This window comes from Sus scrofa, chromosome 8 (genome assembly GCF_054392235.1).
Source record: "Sus scrofa isolate SSC_HxYL_T2T_F1_AM1 chromosome 8, Sscrofa_HxYL_maternal_Yorkshire_Landrace_v2.0, whole genome shotgun sequence".
In the NCBI taxonomy this organism is placed as follows: Eukaryota; Metazoa; Chordata; class Mammalia; order Artiodactyla; family Suidae; genus Sus; species Sus scrofa.
Window position 1 is genome coordinate 48,153,038 of NC_139390.1, and position 22,416 is coordinate 48,175,453.

General features: G+C 37.6%; 1 protein-coding gene across 50 annotated transcripts in view; it reads left to right on the top strand.

Annotated features, from left to right (window-relative positions):
• Positions 1 to 22,416, top strand: part of RXFP1 (relaxin family peptide receptor 1) — a 128,318-nt gene that overhangs the window by 94,663 nt on the left and 11,239 nt on the right. For 42 of the 50 annotated variants that reach the window (XM_021101289.2, XM_084972136.1, XM_084972129.1 and 39 more), the window contains 3 exons: positions 4,828 to 4,899; positions 7,079 to 7,150; positions 12,648 to 12,719. In XM_021101289.2, coding sequence (XP_020956948.1) covers positions 4,828 to 4,899; positions 7,079 to 7,150; positions 12,648 to 12,719 — 216 coding nt within the window. The remainder of the gene's footprint in view (positions 1 to 4,827; positions 4,900 to 7,078; positions 7,151 to 12,647; positions 12,720 to 22,416) is intronic. The other 8 variants (XM_021101290.2, XM_084972133.1, XM_084972139.1 and 5 more) reach the window with 1 other exon arrangement.

Sequence of the window (22,416 nt, forward strand, 5' to 3'; positions counted from 1 at the left end):
CCCCCCCCAGATAGATACATAGATAGATGGATATATAGACAAATATATATGAGGGGAGGAAGTTTAGGAAAGATTAAAAATAAAAGGCTATTCAAAAGTATGCCATGTAGACGCAAACAAAAAATTAGGTGTCATATTTTTTTATCTAAGTTGGTAGAATTCTCGCCCATTTTCATTGAGCACTACAAAGAAGAACCTTCAAATGCTGCAGTGTGCAATTTCCAATACAAGATATTACATTAGGAGTATATATGCACCAAATAGATTCATATAGCCAAAGGAACCAAAAGGAAAAATAGACATATAAAAGCAGTAAGAGATTAAAAAAAAAAAAAAACCACCTCTTTCAGTCCACAAAAGATCAAGTAAAACCAAGAAAGGATATGGAGAACTAAATAACGTAATTAATGAGTTAGCTCTAATTGCTGCATATCAAACTGTGATGTCCCTTCTCAACAACAGAATTTATTTATTCAGGGTGACAAGGTATTTGGCTAAAATACGACATTCCCAGCATTTAGACAGAACCCTGAGACTGAGCTCTAACTAATGAGGTGGAAGAAATACAGTGCAGAACTTCCAGGAAATCTCCTTGAGGAGAAACAGGCAAATCCTTCCTTTATTTCCTTATCCAGAAAAGATGGCTGTTATGGCTGGAGCTTTAGCAACATCTTGGACCTGGAAGACAAGGACATGTGAACAGTGAATATGAAAGATCTTAGGTTTCTAACAACTTTGGGAAATTACCAGTCTAGCCTTGGACTACCAACCCTAGATTTAAAAAAATAATAATAATAAAATCCAGAGTTCCCAACATGGCTCAGCAGTTAGCAAACCCAACTAGCATCTATGAGGACGCAGGTTCAATCTCTGGCCTCGCTCGGTGGGTTAAGGATCCGGCATTGCCCTGAGCTGTGGTGTAGGTCACAGACGTGGCTCGGATCTGGCATTGCTGCGGCTGTGGCACAGCTGGCAGCTACATCTCTGATTCGACCCCTAGCATGGGAAACTCCATAAACTGCAGGTGCAGCCCTAAAAAAAACAAACAACAAATCCTTGTGTAGTTACACTGTTATAGCTTGGTGTCTGTTCTATGTACTTGCACCTAATCATAACAGATGTAAATTTGAAAGCGGAGAATGCCCCCCAAAAATTCATCAGAATTGACCATATAATTTAGAATATATACGTTCACAAACAAAACTCAGAAAATTCAGGATAAGCCTAAAGCAGGAGTAGGGTCATTGCTTCCTAAGTCTAGGAGACCAGGTACATATGCAGGTAAATTATAGATGTCAGGCAGAAAAACAAAGGCTTTCCCCTCCTTCATCACCTCAATTTTCTCTGTGAAATAGGAGCCAGAAATGTTTAAAAGTTAGGGGAGGCATGTTTACTGTGCCACTACTGGATGAGAGAACAAGTTGAGAGGGAACAGGTAAAAATTCCTCGTGGTTTCGGTTTTTGTTATTTTCTTCAGATTGAAAAACAGAATTTTCATTTTCAGCCAGTTCTGCCACATATAAAGGGAAAAATAACATGGTTGGGTTCAGAAGCTCATTAAGTTGGAAACATGGAGTCCAGACATGGAATAAGCAAAACAACCCCCTCAGTTCCCTTGGAACTTAGTGCTCTGGCACAAGGATCAGGTTTGTATCCCTCAGCTAATCCACAGGCTTGCAAGCCAGATCCCTGCATATCAAGAACTAAAACATCTAATTTTAGGAGGAAAACCAAAGAAAATTCATCAAGTTTAAAATAAACTCAACATTGAATTCAATAATTTAATGAAAAGTCCCTAATACATGCCTCTTACTGATTTTTACAAATTAGGAAATTAATATCAGCTTAAATATCTTTGCTACCTTAATAGAAAAGTTACATGACGGAGTTCCCATCATAGCTCGTGGTTAACGAATCCAACTAGGAACCATGAGGTTGCGGGTTCGATCCCTGCCCTTGCTCAGTGGGTTAAGGATCCAGCGTTGCCATGAGCTGTGGTGTAGGTCACAGACGCGGCTCGGATCCCGAGTTGCTGTGGCTGTGGTGTAGGCCGGCAGCTACAGCTCTGATTCAACCCCTAGCCTGGGAAGGTCCATATGCCACGAGTGTGGCCCTAGAAAAGGCAAAAAGACAAAAAAAAGAAAAAAAAAGAAAAAAAAGAAGAAGAAGAAGGAAAGAAAAGTTACATGAGTAACTAACCAGAAAAGAACTCCCCTAAAAGACATTTTGTGAAGTTTAAGAGAATGTCACCACCTGGTGTAAATTTCTGGTAACAACAACAAAATAGGAAAAGGACGTTAACGGTCTTGTCATTGACAACATACATTAGAGGAGGCCAAGAGCCTCGGCCAAACCTAATGACCAAAAAGAAGTAGTACTGCAAGTGGTTCACTTCCCATTTAATAGAACAATAGAAGTTTTTCTTAAAAAGGGTGATCTAGAATCAAGATTTAGATATTAATACAACATTCCATAGAGTATTAAAATCCTACCTACAAAACCCTTGAGTAATGGTATATGCCCCTGCAAATCACTGTAGTGATAAGTTTATTTTCTGGACATCATTGATTGTGAGCTTAATTTTGAAATGCTTCATGTCCTTCAACCCATAAATCTAATTTTGCAATCTGATGCAACATAGAAAAACCCAGCGCCTTACAAAAAAAAAAAAAAAAAAAAAAAAAAAAAAAAAAAAACTTCCAAAATTGTGAATACCAAAATAAGATATTGCTAATACAAAAAAACTTTGTGTTTGACTTCAGATATCTCTCATATGTGCTTTTCTATTATAAATACACTCTCTTACTCCATTGACTTGATTTCTAGAAGCCTTCTACCCAGATCTTCCAGATATTCTTTGATTTGTCAGTACCTATTTTTAATGCAGTGACAAAATAAGACTCACTGTCCCAGATGCAGCCTAGCCAGCAGAATAGTGGCACTTCTATTGATGTTACCCATGTTTCTCTTACAGATTTTAGTAGCTGTGTCAAACTTCAGCTCATATATTTTAGTCACAGTTGTTTGTTTGAATGGCTCTGTTTCTGTATGGTGATCAGTAAGCTATGTGTTGGGGTAAAATGAGTAGATTTAAGGTCCAGCATCTACTTCTGAACATGTGTCCCTAAAGTCAGCTAACTGTTCTACAAACTTCTACCATAAACCTGGGGATAAAAGACAGGCAATGGAGGAATACCTTCATGATAATCTTGAAGAAGAGACAGTAAAATATCAACTTTTTGACAAGTGTTGCTGCTCAGACCAGACCTCTGTTGGTGACCTAGCGTCACGCAGCAGGGGTGCTCAAGGAAGGTCTGCAAGAAGTCCCTGAATTGGGAGTAGAGCACAAAAGCCAGCCTGTGGGTTTCCCTCTGCACCAGCCAGTGTGGCATGATAATAAAGCAATAAAGGGTGTTGGCAGTGGTAAGGGGCTTTTGAGAATTTTTTTCTGGGAAGTGTTTAGGGAAAGGAGGTAAAGATTAAATATTGTATTGGTATTGTATTGTATTGGTTAAATATTATATTGGTAGAAGTTAAATGTTGCAGTAGCAGCTTCTGCGACAATGGTAGAATTTTCTGTAGGCTGTAGCAAATAGAGTCACACTGCTTAGGGAAATTCCATTGGAAACTCTGGACAGATGTTTAATACAGAACACTTTTTTTTTTTTTTTTTTTGGTCTTTTTAGGGCTGCACCCACGGCATATGGGTGTTCCTAGGCTACGGGTAGGATCGGAGCTTAAGCTGCCAGCCTACACACAGCCACACAGGATCCAAGCCACATCTGCGACCCACACCACAGCTCACAGCAATGCTGGATCCTTAACCCACTGTGCGGGACCAGGGATTGAACCCATGTCTTCATGAGTACTAGTCAGATTCATTACCACTGAGCCACAATGGGAACTTCTAATACAGATCACTATTAGATATTTGCTTGCAGAGTTGGAATTTACTATAGCAAAAGTTTTTAATGTGATTTCTCATTCTCTTCACATTCCTTGGGATAACATATGTACCCATTTGAACACATGATACAGATGTTACTCAAAACGTTTTTACTATTAACACAGAAAAAGGAAACATAGACATATATATATAATTTAAAGTATTATATAAGTGGCTACATGGGAGAACCCATATGAAATAAACAATATGTGAAAAAAATTATTAGATAACAATTCTTGGAGCTCCCGTCGTGGTGCAGTGGTTAATGAATTCGGTTAAGAACCATAAGGTTTCCGGTTCGATCCCTGGCCCCGATCATGGGTTAAGGATCCAGAGTTGCTGTGAGCTGCGGTGTAGTTCACAGACGCAGCTTGGATCTGGCGTTGCTGTGCCTCTGGCATAGGCCTGCGGCTACAGCTCCGATTGGACCCCTAGCCTGGGAACCTCCATATGCCGTGGGTGGAGCCCTAGAAAAGACGAAAAGACAAAAAAAAAAAAAAAGGAAAACAATTCTTTTTTTCATTTTTTCTATTTTATTGCAGTGTAATTGACTTACAATACTGTATTAATTTCAGGTGTATAGGAAAGAGATTCAGTCATACCTGCACATATATCCATTTTTTTCAGATTCTTTTCCCTCGTAGGTTATTATAGAACATTGAGTAGGTTCCCAATGCTAGACAGTATGTATCTATTTTATACGTAGTACTGTGTACATGTTAATTCCAACTTCCTGATTTATCCCTTCCCCCACCCCCAACATTTCCCCTTTGGTAGCCGTTAGTTTGGTTTCTAAATCTTTGAGTCCAGAAAACAATTCTTACCCAATTTATTTCTGTCTGTGATTAAATTTAGCTTTACATTTTTTTTTTCTATTTCAGGGACTTTGAAGGCAACCATATCCATAATTTAAGAAATTTGACTTTTATTTCCTGCAGTAATTTAACTGTTTTGTAAGTAACGTTTTGTCCCTTAGAAGTAATGTCATATCTCTTTACAAACAAAATGAATCATTTATGTGAACAGAATCTAGCATGAACAGAGTCTAGCATAGTAATTATAGCAAATGTTCCCTCTCATTGCAGAGCTCAGTGCAGAAAAGTTTTTTGAAACGGAAGCACATTAGCAAAATTATTTAAGTTCAAACCAGGCGTAACCACAGATTTAGAACATACGTGAGTCATCGCAAAGGCACTCTATAAAGAGACCTGTTTTTCTTAAACTTAAGTAATACCCAATTTAATGGAAAGAATTTCTCATAAACCACCTAGAATCTATCCTTGGATCTCAGGTTCAGAAGCACTAAGTTAAAGTCCTAATCTGCAAGAATTATTACTGCAAAGATCATGGGTGGAATTACATATAATTTTTAAAAACTGTAGCATGTTCATATCCCTGAAAATATAATTGAGGACACCAGCATAAACCTTGGAATGTTATCGAGTATAATTTCTCCTTAGGCCTCTCTGGTTTATTTTAAATTTGCGCTGCCTCTTCCAGAAAAATGGAAGGAAGCTGAGGCTTCCTTCAGTATAAAAATGCAATTGCCTCATTCGCAGTTTATTTTTCCAGAATTTTCATTTTTCAAACTGTGGGTCAAAACTCAGAGGTGGGTGAAGAAAGCAGTGTAGTGCGTCCCAAGCAGCATTTTTTACTGAAATACAATTGAATTGAATAAAAATTTCAGAGTGCAATTCAGATGATTATGTGCATTGGTTCATGAATCTTGGGTTGTGTGGGTATAGGCTAGATCCCAATGCAAAATACATTTTTTTTAAACTGTAAAAAATGTAGGTTACCGTGGAGAAAAGTCTGAAAATCATGCTAGAATATATAGGACCCCTGTGTATAAGCAACAAAGTATCTACCACTGATATCCACAATCATTTTTCTCCACTTGTGCCCCTCCCATTGCAGTGGGCTCAAAGGCACTGGACTTAGACCAAACAGATATCCACAAAATGTAGCTCTTCTTTTCTGTTCTACTTGTGTTTGTTCCTAGAGAAATCTCTGAACAAAGAAATCGTTTCTGAGTTTCTCTTGGCAGGTGCTTGTGCTTTTCTGGTCCAGGGATGCTAGGAGAAACTGGTCATGGTTTGGAGTGCTGGCAGGAAATAAATACTTAAAGATTCCAGCTTCCAGGCATGTCCCACATTGTTTCAAGAATTGAAAATCCTTTACATGTTCTGTGAGCTAGTCTCTTCTGTAAGCTCATCACTCCAGCTCAGTGCAGAGATGAACTGTCAAGTGTCAAGACATGCAGTCTGATTCAGTATCCCAAACTAGAGATCTTCTGAGTTTGCACCTCTCCAGAAACTAGATAAATTGTAAGTTTGATTACATATATATTGATAAGAATTTTCTTCTAAGTTGGTCCAGCTTAGATTAGAGTCCCTCCATCATCTCTGTCCTAAATCACGTCAACTACTGAAGGCACATGAGTGCTATTGTGTGGGGGGTATTTTGTTAGACAGACCTGCTACACAGACTGCAGAGACAACTGGCCCATAACTGGACCTCAGTGAAGATGTGCTGAATAAATGAATAAATGGGGGAAAAAAAACACAAAACTCCCTGTGCTGAAACTCAGACTGTATTCTTGTTCACTATTTCCTCTGCAGAGCTCTTCCCTAACTCACTTAAGACTTTGAAAACTGGGAGTTCCCATCGTGGCACAGCGGAATCGAATCCGACTAGGAACCATGAGGTTTTGGGTTCGATCCCTGGCCCCGATCAGTGGGTTAAGGATCTGGCATTGCTGTGAGCCAGGGTGTAGGTCAAAGACGTGGCTTAGATCTGGCCTTACTGTGGCTCTGGTGTAGGCCAGCAGCTATAGCTCTGATTAGACCCCTAGCCAGGGAACCTCCATATGCCATGGGTACAGCCCTAAAAAAGGACAAAAGCCAAAAAAAAAAAAAAAAAAGACCCTGAAAACTATTTTATTTTTATAATCATTAAAAGATTGGGGAAATTTAAGATTAAAATTAGATTGGGTAATTTCTTACACTACTTCAAAATATCTTGATGCAAAAATGCACCATATATAATTGTTTTGCAGGCTGGTAATCACCTCTCCAATAACTCATTTATCAGTTACTTCAAGAAGTTACATCTTTTCCTTTTTACTTTCAGGGTAATGAGGAAAAACAAAATTAATCACCTAAATGAAAATACGTTTGCACCTCTCCAGAAACTAGATGAATTGTAAGTTTTACTGTTTCAGTTCATTTTTGTTACACATATATGTTTTACGTTTAAGAAATATTTATGGAAATTCCCATTGTGGTTCAGCAGTAACAAACCCAATTAGTATCCATGAGGATGCGTTTAATCCCTGGCCCAACTCTGTGGGTTAAGGATCTGGCATTGCTCTGGCTGTGGTGTAGGCCAATAGCTGCAGCTCTGATTCAACCCTAGCCTGGGAACCTACATATGCTTCAGGTTAGACCCTAAAAAGGCAGAAAAGAAATATTTATTTTATCTCTTTCTAGCATTATTTTTATATACTTGAGCCACAAAGGAATCTGATAGCTTTAAAAAAAAAAAATATGTATAGGAGTTCCCCTTGTGGCTCAGTGGTTAATAAGCCTGATTAGTATCCATAAGGACACAGGTCCGATCCCTGGTCTTGCTCCCTGCGTTAAGGATCTCGCATTGCCATCAGCTGTGGTATAGTTCATATACACAACTCAGATCCCTTGTTGCTGTGGCTGTGGCTGTGCCGTAGGCCAGCAGCTACAGCTCTGATTTGACCCCTAGCCTGGGAACCTCCATATGCCTCAGGTGAGGCCCTAAAAAGAATATATATATATATATATATGAAAAATATGCAATAAATATTTGAGGAAAGTGAGGTAAAGGAAAGACAACTGTGGAGAAAGAATAAAGTAAGGGAAAACATAAATAAAATACATCCTATACCACTCTGACCCACTGCTAAAGAGAAGCAGCAAATTTAAGTTTCCCAGAAAATTAGAATTCAGAGACTGGGAAATAAAAAGACACTACTTTGCTATTCTGAAACAAAAGGATAATCTTGGATCCATAAGGAAATTAGGCACTGTGTCGATAACATCCTAGCCTACAATAATGAAGAAGAAAGCTAAGACATCTATTTTTGAAAATTTTATTGAAATACAGTTGATTTAGAATGTTTTGTTAGCTTCAAGTGTACAGCACAGTGATTCAGTTTTCAGATTCTTTCCACTAAAAGTTATTACAATATATTGGGTATAATTTCCTGTTTGATACAGTAGGTCCTTGTTTTTCTATTTTATATATAGTAGTGTGTATATTTTAATCCTGAGCCCCTAGTTTATCCCTCCTCACTTTCCCTTTGGTAACCATAAGTTTGTTTTTTTAAAGGTAGCTATTTAATGTCCCTTTCTTAAGTCAATGACATAATTCCAAAGGACATTAAAGCAACTCTCTGATAAATCAAAGCCTTGCAATCCAAACATGTAGTAGCTGATTGTCCAAATAAAATATACATAAAACAATGAATGAAGTACATGTCCTTTAGGGAATTTTTAATTTTTTAGTATTTGTTTCTTCCATTAGATTTTTGCTAAGCTTTGGGCTAGAAGCTAGTTTGATTTTTTGTTTCCTAGAGAGAAACTCCATGTTTTGACAATTAGCTGGGCAGAACTTTGACTCATTAAAACTTTTCCATAAAAATTAATGAAACTAAAGGTCTCTCTAGGCACCTTACCTTCACACTAAGACGTGTAAAGGGAATATATGTGCTACCAACAGAAACATTCCTCAGGAAACAATCCAAGATTTGACGCAAAGCATCATAAGCAAGGCATGAAAAACCCACCATTTTCCCCATAACCCTTAGCTTAAAACATTTTTGGTAGATAGTACCAATCATTCACAAAACATACAAGAATGTCTCAATACATATCAAAACCAAGCTTCTGCTGTAACAATTCCTGGTGTCTGGCAAGTAAATCATATCAGCACGTCAGGTCATTATTTTATTCTCAGTAGGGAAAGGTGCATTAGGTGACTCAAAAGGTATCACCTAGCCATTAAAGTACTTAGTCAAGGCGTCCATACTTGCACTTGTTTTAGCCTGCTTGCTACAGCTCTCTAAAAACCAGAAGGCAATTTCTCCAAGTCCTAACCTTCATGATGGCACTAAGGTGCAAGTTCTGTGCATCAGTAGCCAGCAGCAAGCATGGGACACAACAGCTTAGTGCATAGCCAGTGCTGAGCCAGGCTCAGAGGTAAATGAAAGAGCGACAAAAAAAAAAAAAAAAAAAAAAAAAGGTAACCTAAAGCCAACAATTAGTCCTGCCTAAATTCTGCCAAATCCTGTACTAAACACTGGCCCGGAAAATCAGATTGACGAGGACAAAATGCCATGTTTTCTAAGCGGTGATGGCTGTAAATGGATGAGTCTAGACCTAAAATCAGATGACTCTCCTTTTGTGAGAGGGTTAGATGACCCTCTGTGCCCCTCCTGGCTTGAGCCCACCAAGAGAGTTAAAGAGGGCAAATCAAGTGGTAGCAATAGGATTCACTTCTCAGAGTCGACTTTATAGTCCTGGTAGCAGAAACTTTTTGCAACACGCTTGATTTAATTTGTGCTTTTGAAGTCGACTACGCTAAGTGATAATGGGTTTCCTGAGCTTGTTCAGAAATGAACCTTAAGTCCAGTTAAGTTTAGGCCAACTTTCCTAAACCAAAACTGAGAAAATGGTCTTATTACATGTCATTTAAGATCTGGGACAAATGGTCGCTGTTATATGATTCATGATAAATGAACTATATGTCTATGTTTGCTCTGAGAGCCAAAACCAGCACTCCCATCAGAAACGACTGAACGTGGTATTGCCAGTTTTAATATCCTAGTGGATTCGTCTAAATCGGTTTTCCACACCGCCTCACTCATATAATCAATATTTTACTTGGCTTTGCATACAAGGAAGCGGAATTGTGCAGCCACTAAATGTGAAGCAGATTCAGTCTATTCATAGACTTCTAATTAGGGGTGGAAAGAAGAGTTATTCCAACACTAAGCTAGGAACTCCCTGGAAGCCTAGGACCCAGTGTTGTTACTGTTGTGGCTCAGGTTCGATTCCTGGCCTGGGAATTTCTGCATGCCACAGGTATAGCCAAAAAACAAACAAAAACAAAAAAAAAAACTAAGCTACATGCTGGAAAGCCCAAAATGAATAGGTATATTTCATGTACTCAAAGAACTCCTTTCCTTCAGGTGAGCACAGATGTGCAGAAACAGTTTTAATATGATGCTATATTCCTGTGTGTGTTATACATGCTACTTATGACAGAAGAGAGAAGAAAATGTTTAACTACCCAGTCACAGAGGAGGAGCTTGAGAGCAGAATTTTTCTTTTTGAGGTATAGTTATTTACAGTATTGTGTTAGTTTCAGGTGTACAGCAAACTGATTCAATTATGCAATATATTTTTTCAGATTCTTTTCCATTATAAGTTATTATGAGATATTGAATATAGTTCCCTATGCACTGCAGTAAATCCTTGTTTATAGGAGCAGAATCTTGAAGGATGCATAGGGACTTCACCAGAAGAACAAGTAGCAAAGCTTATTACAGGCAGAAAGAAACACTCATGAAAAAAACCCAGAGGATAGAATACTGAAGTGCAGAGTTTCCATCATGGCTCAGTGGTTAACGAACTCGACTAGCATCCATGAGAACTCGGGTTCAATCCCTGGCCTCACTCAGTGGGTTAAGCATCTGGCGTTGCCATGAGCTGTGGTGTAGGTTGCAGAGGTGGCTCAGATCCCACTTTGCTGTGACTCTGGCATAGGTCAGTGGCTACAGCTCCGATTCAACTCCTGGCCTGGGAACCTCCATATGCTGCAAGTGGGGCCCTAAATGACAAAAAGACCAAAAAAAAAAAAAAAAAAAAAAGAATACTGAAGTGCATTCAGGCCCTGGTGAAAATCATTTTGACTGAGTAGAAAGTAGTAGGAAATTAAGCTGAAAAGCTGGAGAGTGGCAAGATACTTAGATATTGAAAGACTTTTTATAGCACCCTAAGCAGTTTTGATGTTTATCTTCTATGTAACAATGAGCTATTGGAGGATTTTAAGAAAAGGATGAAATTTTAGAAAGATTTCTTTAGTTTTTAAATCAGACTGTCTTCACAGACAATTCACCCACAAATTCATAAATAACAAAAAACAGTCTTGGGGTTCAGTTTACAGTATGAAAGTAAAACACTTACAGCAAAGACATTTATAATGTTGGTTATATTCACTACTTATTTTTAGTTTTGAAAACTCAATCTAAAACTATCCTGCCCTGGAATTCCCATTGTGACTTAGCGGTTAAGGACAGGATGTTTTCTCTGTGAGGACACAGGTTCCATCTCTGGCCTTGCCCACTGGGTTGAGGATCCAATGTTGCAAGCTGCGATATGGGTTGTAGATCCAGCTCTGATCCAATGTTGCTGTGGCTATGGAGTAGGCTGCATCCGCAGCTCGGATTCAACCCCTCGCCTGGATACTTCGCTATGCCATACAGATGTAGGTCTAAAAAATAAATAAATAAAAATAAAACCATCCTGCCTTTCCAAGTTGAATAGCCTAACTTTTGATTTACAAGCACTCCAATTTATGTAACAAATAGATCTATTCCCCTACCTCTCCTTATGGCAACCAGTAGGATTTGGAGATGGATAGGGAACATGGTTAGGCATCTTCTTAGTATGTCTTGATGGCAGAGGAGAACCCAAGCCTATTGGAAGATTGTCTTCTTTAGAAGAATCCAAGGCCTATCTCATGAGAGTTTCCACCGTCAAAGCTACCACAAGAGCTACTACTCTCCGAAATCTTCTTAGAACTAAGCAACAAGGTCGTTCCATGTTCAGCCCCCTCTTCTATACACACATGAGGTAACACAAGAAATATCCTGTCCCAGCCGTATATGAAATCCAGTGCATGTCAGCTGTGGAAGAAAATAGCACCTGAAATAATCCACTTCCACTTGAAAATCATAGTAAACCCAAGCAAAAGAAAAGATTAAGGCTCCAAACCATATTTCTACTTAACAGGGAAGAAAGGAAAGAAGGAAGGAAGGAAGGAAGGAAGGAAGGAGGGAAGGAGGGAAGGAGGGAAGGAGGGAAGGAGGGAGGGAGGGAGGGAGGGAAGGAGGGGAGAAAGAAAGACAGGCACAACACATGTATTAATTGAATTAGAAATGTATATCTGTATTGATCAAATACCACCAAGTATTGTCTCTGAGTGAGTTATAAAATGGGATAAAATTTTTTTTTTACTTTTTTGTCTTTTTTTAGGGCTGCACCTGCGGCATATGGAGGTTCCCAGGCCAGGGGTTGAATAGGAGCTGCAACTGCCAGCCTGCGCCACAGCCACGGCAACGCAGGATCCAAGCCATGTCTGTGACCTACATCACAGCTCACAGCAACATGGGATCTTAACCCACTGAGCAAGGCCAGGTATTGAACACTCAGCCTCATGGTTACTAGTGGGATTTGTTTCCACTGCACTACAACAGGAACTCCAGATAAAATATTTTTATCTTTTACCATTTCACTCCGTTTTTAAAGTTTCAACTTCTATTAATTAGTATAACTCACTAATAGCATGGTTGAAAAGTTGTATAATGATTTTCTAATAAATTACAGAACTATGAATAAAGTCCTAAGAAAGTAATATGACATGTTTGCAATTATTTCTCTAGGGATTTAGGAAGTAATAAGATTGAAAATCTTTCACCACATGTATTTAAGGATCTGAAGGAGCTCTCACAATTGTAAGACTGATATGAATTTTGTATCTTTATTTTTTCATTTCTTTTATTGTTTAAGTTGTGATAAAATATACATATGTACATTTACAATTTTAACCATTTTTAAGTGTACATTCACATTGTCGCTCAACCACCACCACTGTCCATCTCCAGCACTTTTTCATCTTCCCAAACTGAAACTCATACCTATTAAGTAATAACTTCCCATTCTCTCCACACACACACCAGCAGCTAACACTTCATGTTGTCTCTATGATTTTGACATCTCTAGGTACCTCATATAGGTGGAATCTTACAATAATTGTTCTTTTGTGACTGGCTGATGTCACTTAGCATAATGTCTTCAAGGTTCATCCATGATGTAGCATATGTCAAAATTTCTGAATATTATTATTCTGAATAATAATCCATTTTGTGTATATATCACTCTGTATTTATCCATTCATCCATTGATGGACATTTGGGTTGCTTCCACCTTTTAGCTATTATGAGTAATGCTGCTGTGAATGTGGGTTACAAATATCTGTTCAAGAACTTGCTTTCAATTCTTTTGGGTATATATCCCCAAGAGTAGAATTATTGGATCCTATGGTAACACTATCTTTAATTTTTTGAGGAAACACCATACTCTCTTCTGTAGTGGCTACACTATTTTACATTCCCACTATCAGTACATAAGGGTTCCAATTTCTCTGTATCTTCTACAACACTTGCTATTTTATAATTTTTTTATAATAGCCAACCTAAAGGATGTGAAATGGTATTTCATGTGGTTTTGATTTACCTTTCCCTAATGACTATTGATGTTGAGCGTCTTTTCATTTGCTTATTGACCATTTGTGTATCTTGCTTGGAGAATGTCTCAAATTCTTTGCCCATTTTTAAATTGTGTTGTTTCAGTTTTCATTAAGTTGTAAGAATACATATATTTTTGATACTAAATCATTTTCAGATATATATATTCTTCTATTCTGTAGGTTAGCTTTTCACTGTATTGACAGTGTTTTCTGATGCATAAAAGTTTTTGATTTAGATGTAGTCTGAATTTTCTTTCTTTTTTTTTTTTTGTTACCGGTGCTTTTGGTATCATATACAAGAAATCATCACCTAATCAAATGTTGTAAAGCTTTTCTCCTCTGATTTCTTCTAAGAGTTGTATAGTTTTAGCATTTATAGTCAGGCCTTTGGTCCATTTTGAGTTAATTTTGTACATGGTAGAAGCTAAAGATATAGGCTTATGTTTTCGCATGTGAATATCTATCAGATTTTCCCAGCTCCATCTGTTGAAAAGACCATCCTTTCCCCCACTGAACAGTCTTGACGTGTGTTTAAAAGTATTTGACCATGTATACAAAGAATTGTTCTAGGATATCTTCTCTATTCCATTTTTCTCTATAACTACCTTTACACTATTACCACGCTGTTTTGGCTTCTGTGGCTTTGTAGGAAGTTTTGAATCAGGAAGTGAGACTTCCAACTTTGTTCTCCTTTTTCAAGGTTATTTAACCTATTTATATTCCCCTGAGATTCCATATGAATTTTAGGATGGGTTTTTCTATTAATGCAAAAAAATAATTGGAATTTGGCTAGAGATTACACTGAGTCTGTAGATTGCTTTGGGGAGTATTGACATCTTAACAATATTCCATTTTTTAAGCTATGAACACAGGATGTCTTTCCATTTATTGGTATCTTCTTTAATTTCTTTTTTGTCAAATATTATTTGTTTTGTTTAAAGTATGTTGTTTACAATGTTATGCTAATTTCTACTGTACAGCAAAGTGACAATTATACAAATATATATACATTCTTTTTTTTTTTTTTTTTTTTTTTTTTTGCTTTTTAGGGCCACACCTGTAGCATATGGAAATTCCCAGGCTAGGGGTCAAATCAGAGCTATTGCTGGCAGCACCACAGCCACAGCAACAAGGGGATCCAAGCCACATCTGTGACCTACACCACAGCTCACGGCAATGCCGGATCCCCAGCCCACTGAGCTAGCACAGAGATTGAATCTGCATCCTCATGGATACTAGTCAGATTTGTTTCCCCTGAGGCACAGCAGGAACTCCCTATATGCTTTCTTTTCTATATTCTTTTTTTTTTTTTTTTTTGTCTTTTTGCCATTTCTTGGGCCGCTCCCGCTGCATGGGAGGTTCCCAGGCTAGGGGTCGAATCAGAGCTGTAACCACCAGCCTATGCCAGGGCCGAAGCAACGCAGGATCCGAGCCGAGTCTGCGACCTACACCACAGCTCACAGTAACCGGATCCTTAACCCAGTGAGCAAGGGCAGGGACCGAACCCGCCACCTCATGGTTCCTAGTCGGATTCGTTAACCACTGCACCACGATTGGAACTCCCTCTATATTCTTTTAAATTATGGCTTATCGCAAGATACTGGATATAGTAACCTGTGCTACACAATAGGACCTTTTGCTTATCCATTCGAAATGTAATAGTTTGCATTTATCAACCCCAAACTCCCAGTCCCTTCCACTTAACCCCCACCCCCTTGCTGGTGGCAACCGTAAGTCTGTTCTCCATGTCTGTGAGTCTGTTTCTGTTGTGTAAGTAAGTTCATTTGTGTCATATTTTAGATTCCACATATAACTGATATCATATGGTATTTGTCCTCCTTCTGACTTAACATCTCTTAGTATGAGAATCTATAGCTGCATGCATGCTGCTGCAAATGGCATTATTTTGTTCATTTTATGGCTGAGTAGTATTCCACTGTATACATCTACCACACCTTCTTAATCTATTCATCTGGAGATGAACGTTTAGGTTGTTTCCAAGTCTTGGCTATTGTAAATATTGCTGCAATGGACATTGAGGTTAATGTATCCCTTTGAATCATTTCTTTTGCTTGGGCGTATGCCAAAGAGTTGGATTGCTGGATCATATGGTAGTTATATTTTTGGTTTTCTGAGGAACCTCCATACTGTTTTCCATAGTGGTTCTACTAATTTATATTCCCACCAAGAGTGCAAGAGGGGTCCCTTTTCTCCACACCCTCTCCAGCATTTGTTATTTATAGACTTTAATGATAGTAAATCTGAACAGTGTGAGGTATAGGTATTTCACTGTAGTTTTTATTTGCATTTCTCTAATAATTAGTGATATTGAGCATCTTTTCATGTGTCTACTGGCCATCTGTATGTTTTATCTGGAGAAAAGACTTCTGCCCATTTTTTGATTGGATTGTTTTTGTTGTTGATTTTTACGAACTGTTTGTATATTTGGGAGTCCTTGTCAATTCCATCATTTGCAAATATTTTCTCCAATTCCTTGTGTTGTATTTTTGCATTTTTATGGTTTCCTTTGCTGTGCAGAAGCTTGTAAGTTTGGTTAGGTCCCACTTGTTTATTTTTTTTTTAATTTCTATTGCCTTTGGAGACTGATCTAAGAAAACATTGCTATAGTTTTGTCAGAGAATGTTTTGTCTATGTGCTCCTCTAGGAGTTTTATGCTAGCATGTCTTATGTTTAAGTCTTTAAGCCATTTTGAGTTTATTTTGTGCATGGTGTGAGGGTGTGTTCTAAATACATTAATTTACACACAGCTGTCCAATTTTGCCAGTACTACCTGCTGAAAAGACTGTCTTTTTCCCAAGACAAGAATATAAAAATTCTCTCCTCCTTTGTCAAATACCAATTTACCATAGGTGTCTGGGTTTATTTCTGGGCTCTCTATTCTCTTCCATTGGTTCATATGTCTGTTTTTGTACCAGTACCACACTAATTTGATTATTGTAGCTTTGTAGCATTGTCTGAAGTCTGGGAGAGTTATGCCTCCTGCTTTATCTTTTCCTAAGGATTGCTTTGGCAATTCTGGATTTCTTATGGTTCCATATAAATTTTTGGATTATTTGTTCTAGTTCTGTGAAAAATATCATGGGTAATTTGATAGAGAGCTGATTAAATCTGTAGATTGCTTTAGGTAATATGGGTATTTTAACAATATTAATTCTTTCAATCAAAGAGCAAGGGCTATCTTTCCATCTCTTTGCATCTTTTAACATTTCACTTACTAATGATTTATAATTCTCAGTATATCAGTCTTTCACCTCCTTGGTCAGGTTTATTCCTAGGTATTTTTTAATGTGTTTTAAAAGGTTTTTTTTAATACTCTTTTTCTGATATTTCATTGTTACTGTAAAGAAATGCAACTGATTTCTGAATGTTAATCTTGTATCCTACTACTTTGCTGAATTCACTTATCAGATCCAGTAGTTTTTGTGTGGAGTCCTTAGGGTTTTCTATGTATAGTATCATGTCATCTGCAGATAGTGACAGATTTAACTCTTCCCTTAAAATTTGGATACCATTTATTTCTTTTTCTTGTCTGATTGCTGTGGCTAGAAGTTCCAATACTATGTTTAATAGAAGTGGTGACATTGGGCATCCTTGTCTTGTTGCAGATTTTAGCAGGAAGACTTTCGGCTTTTCTCTGTTGAGTGTTATATTTTATAAATGGCTTTTATTATGTTGAGATATGTTCCCCTATACCCACTCCAGTTTTTATCATGGAGTCTGTCAAATGCTTTTTCTGCATCTATTGAGATGATCATGTGGAGGGGATTGTATGTTTTGTTTCTTTTTTTGTTTTTGTTTTAGGGCTGCACCTGCAGCATATGGTAGTTCCCAGTCCAGGGGCTGAATTGGAGCTGTAACCACAGGCTTACACCTCAGCCACAACAATGCCAGATCCAAGCCATGTTTTCAACCTACACCACAGCTCACAGCAATGGCAGATCCTTACCCCACTGAGCAAGGCCAGGGATCAAACCTGTGTCCTCATGGATCCTAGTCAGATTAGTTTCCAATGAGCCACTACAAGGACTCCAATCATGTGGTTTTTGATTTTTCTTTTGTTAATGTGGTGTATGACATTGATTGATTCGCATACAGTGAACCATCCTAGTGAACTTGGGATGAATCCCACTTAGTCCTGGTGTATGATATTTTTTATGTGCTATTGGACTCAGTTAGCTAAAATTTTGTTGAGAATTTTTGCATCTATGTTCATCAAAGATATTGGCCTATAATTTGCTTTTTTGCTAATATCTTCATCTGGTTTTGGTATCAGGATGATGATAGCTTTGTGGAATGTCTTTGGGAGTGTTCCTTCTTCTTCTACCTTTTGGAAAATTTTAAGAAGGATCAATATAAGTTCTTCTTTACATGTTTGGCAGAATGTGCCTGTGAAGCCATCTGGTTTTGGACTTTTGTTTACAAAGAGTTTTTTTTTCAATTACAAATTCAAATTCATTTCTAGTGATTGGTCTGTTCAAATGATCTATTTCTTCTTGATTCAGTTTTGGTTGGCTGTATGTTTCTAGAAAGTTGCCCATTTTTTCTAGGTTGTAAAATTTGCTGGCATATAATTATTCATAGTATCCTCTTTTTTTAAATTTCTTCAGTATCAGTTGTGATTTCTCCTTTTTAATTTCTTATTTTATTTATTTGAGTTCTCTCTCACTTCTTCTTGGTGAGTCTGACAAGAGGTTTGACAATTTTGTTTACCCTTTCAAAAAACCCAACTCTTGGTTTTATTGATTTTTTTTCTACTGTTATTTTAATCTTCATTTCATTCATTTTCTCTCCAATATTCATGGTTTCTTTTCTTCTGCTGACTTTAGGTTTTGTTTGTTCTTCTTTGACTAATTCCTTTAGGTGGTAGGTTAGGTTGTTTATTTGAGATTTTTTTGTTTTTTGAGGAGGACTTTCGGTCTTCCTCTTCATACTGCTATGAACTTCCCTCTAAGAACTATTTTTGTGGCATCCCATAAATTGTTGTATGGTTGTGTTTTCATTGTTGTTGAAATGAGTTTTCATTTCAACCTCATGGTTCCTAGTTGGATTCATTAACCACTGAGCCACGATGGGAACTCCAAAACATCCTCTTCTTCAGTTGATGCATTTATCATTAAATAGTATCCTCCTTTATCTCTCTTTATGGCCTTTGTTTTAAAGTCTATTTTGTCTGGTATGAGTATTGTGATTTCTGCTTTCTTGTCATTTCCATTAACATGTAATATTTTTTCCATCCCCTCACTTTTAATCTTTGTGTTTCCTTTGCCCTAACATGGGTCTCTTGTAGGCAGCATACTGTAGGCTCTTGTTATTTTAATTCAGCCTGCCACTCTATGTATGTCATTCAGTTCACTGACTTTTAAGGTAATTACTGATAATTTATGTATTTGTTGCCATTTTAAACCTTATTTTCCAGTTGATTCTATGTTTCTCTTTGTTCCTTTCTTTTTCTTTTTATGGTTTGATGATTTCCTTTTATATTATGCTTTTGACCTCTTCTTTTTGGTTTTTGTGAAACTATTGTTTGTTTGGGGTTTATGTTTGCTCTGTTGTTCAAGTATGTTAACCCTTTCCTATATCTGCTTGATTTAGACTGATAGTGACATAGGCTAAACACATTCTTTAAAAAAAGAATCTATATTTTCTTACTTTCCTTCCCCACCTTTTATAATTTGGATATCCTTTTGTACATCTTCATATTTATCCTTTTGCTGTTCCTTGTGTTTATCATTACTTTCACAAATAGTTTTCTTTTTGATCTGTATACTGGCTCATTTAAGAGATTTACTTTCCAATTGTGATTTCCTCCTTCCTATATCTTCTTGGCTCTTTTCTATTTAGAGAAAACCTTTCAATATTTCTTTAGCATAGTCTTAATATTGCTGTATTCTTTTAGTTTTTCCTTGTCTGAGAAATTCTTTATTTCTCTTATTGTAAATGATAATCTGGGTAGGTAGAGTATTCTAAGCTGCAGATTTTTCAGTTTCAAGGCTTTGAATATATTGTACCATTCCCTTATGGCCTACACTGTTTCTGTAGAGAAATCAGCTGATGGGGTTCCCTTGTAACTAACTGTGTTTTTCTCTTGCTGCCTTTAGAATCCTCTCTTTTATCTTTAACTTTTGCAGTTTTTGTTATATGTCTTGGTTTGTGTTCATCTTGTGCTTCTTGTGTCTGGATATCTATTTCCTTATTTATGTTTGGGAAGTTTTCAGCCATAATTTCTTCAAATACATTTCCGATACCCTTTTCTCTTTCTTCTTCTTCTGGAATTCCTATTATGCATATTTTGGTATGCTTTATATTATCTCTTAAGACCCTTATATTGTTTTTATTTTTTTCATTTGGTTTTCTGTCTGCTGTTTTGATTAATTCCCTTATCCTATGTTCCAGACCACTTGTTCTTTCTTCTGCATTATTATTCTGCTAGTCATGCCTTGTGTTCAGCTTTCATCTCAGCAAATGAATTTTCTAGTTTTTCTTGGCTTCTCCTTATAGTTTTTAGTTCCTTTTTGCAGTAATCTGCATTTCTGTTGATAGCTTTTCCTAATTCCTTCAGCATTTTCATTATCTCCTTTTTAAACTTGGTTTCTATTAGACTAAAAAGTTCTGTTTCATTGTTCCTTCAGGAGAATTCTCTTGGTCTTTTAACTGAGACTGTTTCCTCTGCTTCTTCATTTTGCTTACATTTCTCTTACTCTGTGAGTTTAGGAGAAATAATTGTCTACTGTAGTGTTGGAGGGCTATTTATGTGCAGGGGCATTCCTACATAACTTGTGTGGGTTTAATTTGTGTGTGTGTGTGTGTATGTGTGTGTGTGTGTGTGTGTGTGTGCATGTGTGAGAGGGATGGTTTTGATTTGGATGCTTGCCATCTCTTTCCTCAGTGTATACTGGCCATTATCCCCATGATAGGGGTTATGCAGGTGCACAGCCTGCACACACTGCCAGGAAGATTAGGACAGCAATTGGCACCCAGTTACAGGCCCCTCAGCGGTGGCATTGGCAGACTGCATGCCCTCCTGGGAAGGTTAGGGCAGTGACTGTTGCCTGCTCATAAGACCCTCAGTGGATACAGTAGTCTGCACCTACTTCTGGAGTCTGAGATGGCAGCAGCAGCTTACTCCTGCCCCCAGAGCTAATGCAAGGGGTGCCCTGCTGCCTGCAAGCCCACACATGGAGAAAGTTCCCATGGTGGTCCTGCCCCTGCCCACTTCAGTGGAGGTGCATCTCAGGCTGGGGCATGCAGGTGGCAGCACCATCTGTGCAAATCTTTCTCCACTTTGTTCTCTGCAAACCAGTTCCTGCACTCATCTCCAAGGCTTTTAAGCTCCTCCTTTGTTCTGGCTGGTCTGCCTGAGAGTGAGGGGTCTTCTTGGTGTGCAGAAACCTTTCCTCTTTCACATATCCTTCCCAGGTGCACTAGTCCCATCCCAATTCCTTTCTCTCTCTTTCTTTTTTTCTTTTTTTGTTTTGTCCTACCCTATTACATGGAGATTTTCTTGCCCTTTTGAAAGTCTGAGGTCTTATACCAGCAATCAGTAGATGTTCCATGAGACTCATTCCATGTGTAGATGTATTTGTGGGAGACAGTGAGCTTCATGTCCTTCTCCTCTGCCATATTAATCCCTTCATTTTTGTCATTTCTTTCAGCAACCTTTTGTTTTCAAAGTACAAGTCTTTCACCTTTTTTCAAATTATTTATTCCTAAGAATTTTGTTCTTTTGATGTTATTGTAAATGGAATTCTTTTCTTAATTTTCAATTTGGATTGCTCATGATTAATGTATCGAAATGCATTTGATTCTTGTTTGTTATTGCATTTGATTATTGATTATTGTCTGATTATTTTGTGTTGGTTTCATATTTGGCAATTTTGCTGAATTGTTTGTTAGTTCTGACAGTTTTGTGTGTGTGTGTGTGTGTGTGTGTGTGTGTGAAATCTTTAGGGTTTTAAACACATAAAATTGTGTCATCAGCAAACATTTACTTCCCCCTTCCCAATTTGGATGCCTTTTATTTCTTGCCTGATTGCTCTGGCTAGGACTTCCAGCACTATGTTAAATAGAAATGGTGGAAATAAGCATACTGGTCCCATTACTAAATTTAGAGAAAAGGCTTTCAGCCTTTCACCATTGAGCATAATGTTAGTTTTGGCTTTCACATATGGCCTTTATTAAGATGGTTTTGTTTCTGTTCATAGAATATTGATTTACCTTTGTTTTTTTCACACACACAACACATTTTTCGTTGTCATTCTTCATCTCGTTCCTTTTTTCTGTAATCACCACCCCTCCCTTACCCAACTAATGGTCTAATCTGGAATAAATTTCTTAAAAAAGTGAAACTGCCCTGAGAAGTTCCACTTAATCAATGATTCTTGTTTCAAGGTGTTATTCTACAAAGATGTTGAAATGTTCTCCATTTGTGTTCAGCTAGACCATTACTTTGAATTATATCTCTTTTTTCCTAGCCATGGATTTTTGCTTTTCATTTCATGCTTCATAGATTGCTAATACAATAGGCCACTCCTTGACATAATTTATTGTAAAAAGGATTCATTATGATTTTATTAATTTAAATTTTTACTAAATGAGATTATTTTTCTTTCATTTAAGCCACACCTGATTATATGCAAAATCTGAAATGAGCACAGCATGTTTTGGGGTACCTACCTCCTCCAGTTGGAGTTGTTTCTCCACCACTCCACTTTCATGCTCATGTTATCTAACCTCTCTCCATTATTAGCACAGCCACAGAGCACTTACTGAGAACTATGTGCTGTTCTAAGTGTTTTATTTCCATCAACCCATTTGAATGTCCAGTGAGCCCTCTGGGGCAAGGGCTATAATCAACAAAAAATGTTTAAAAGTAACCCTCAGTC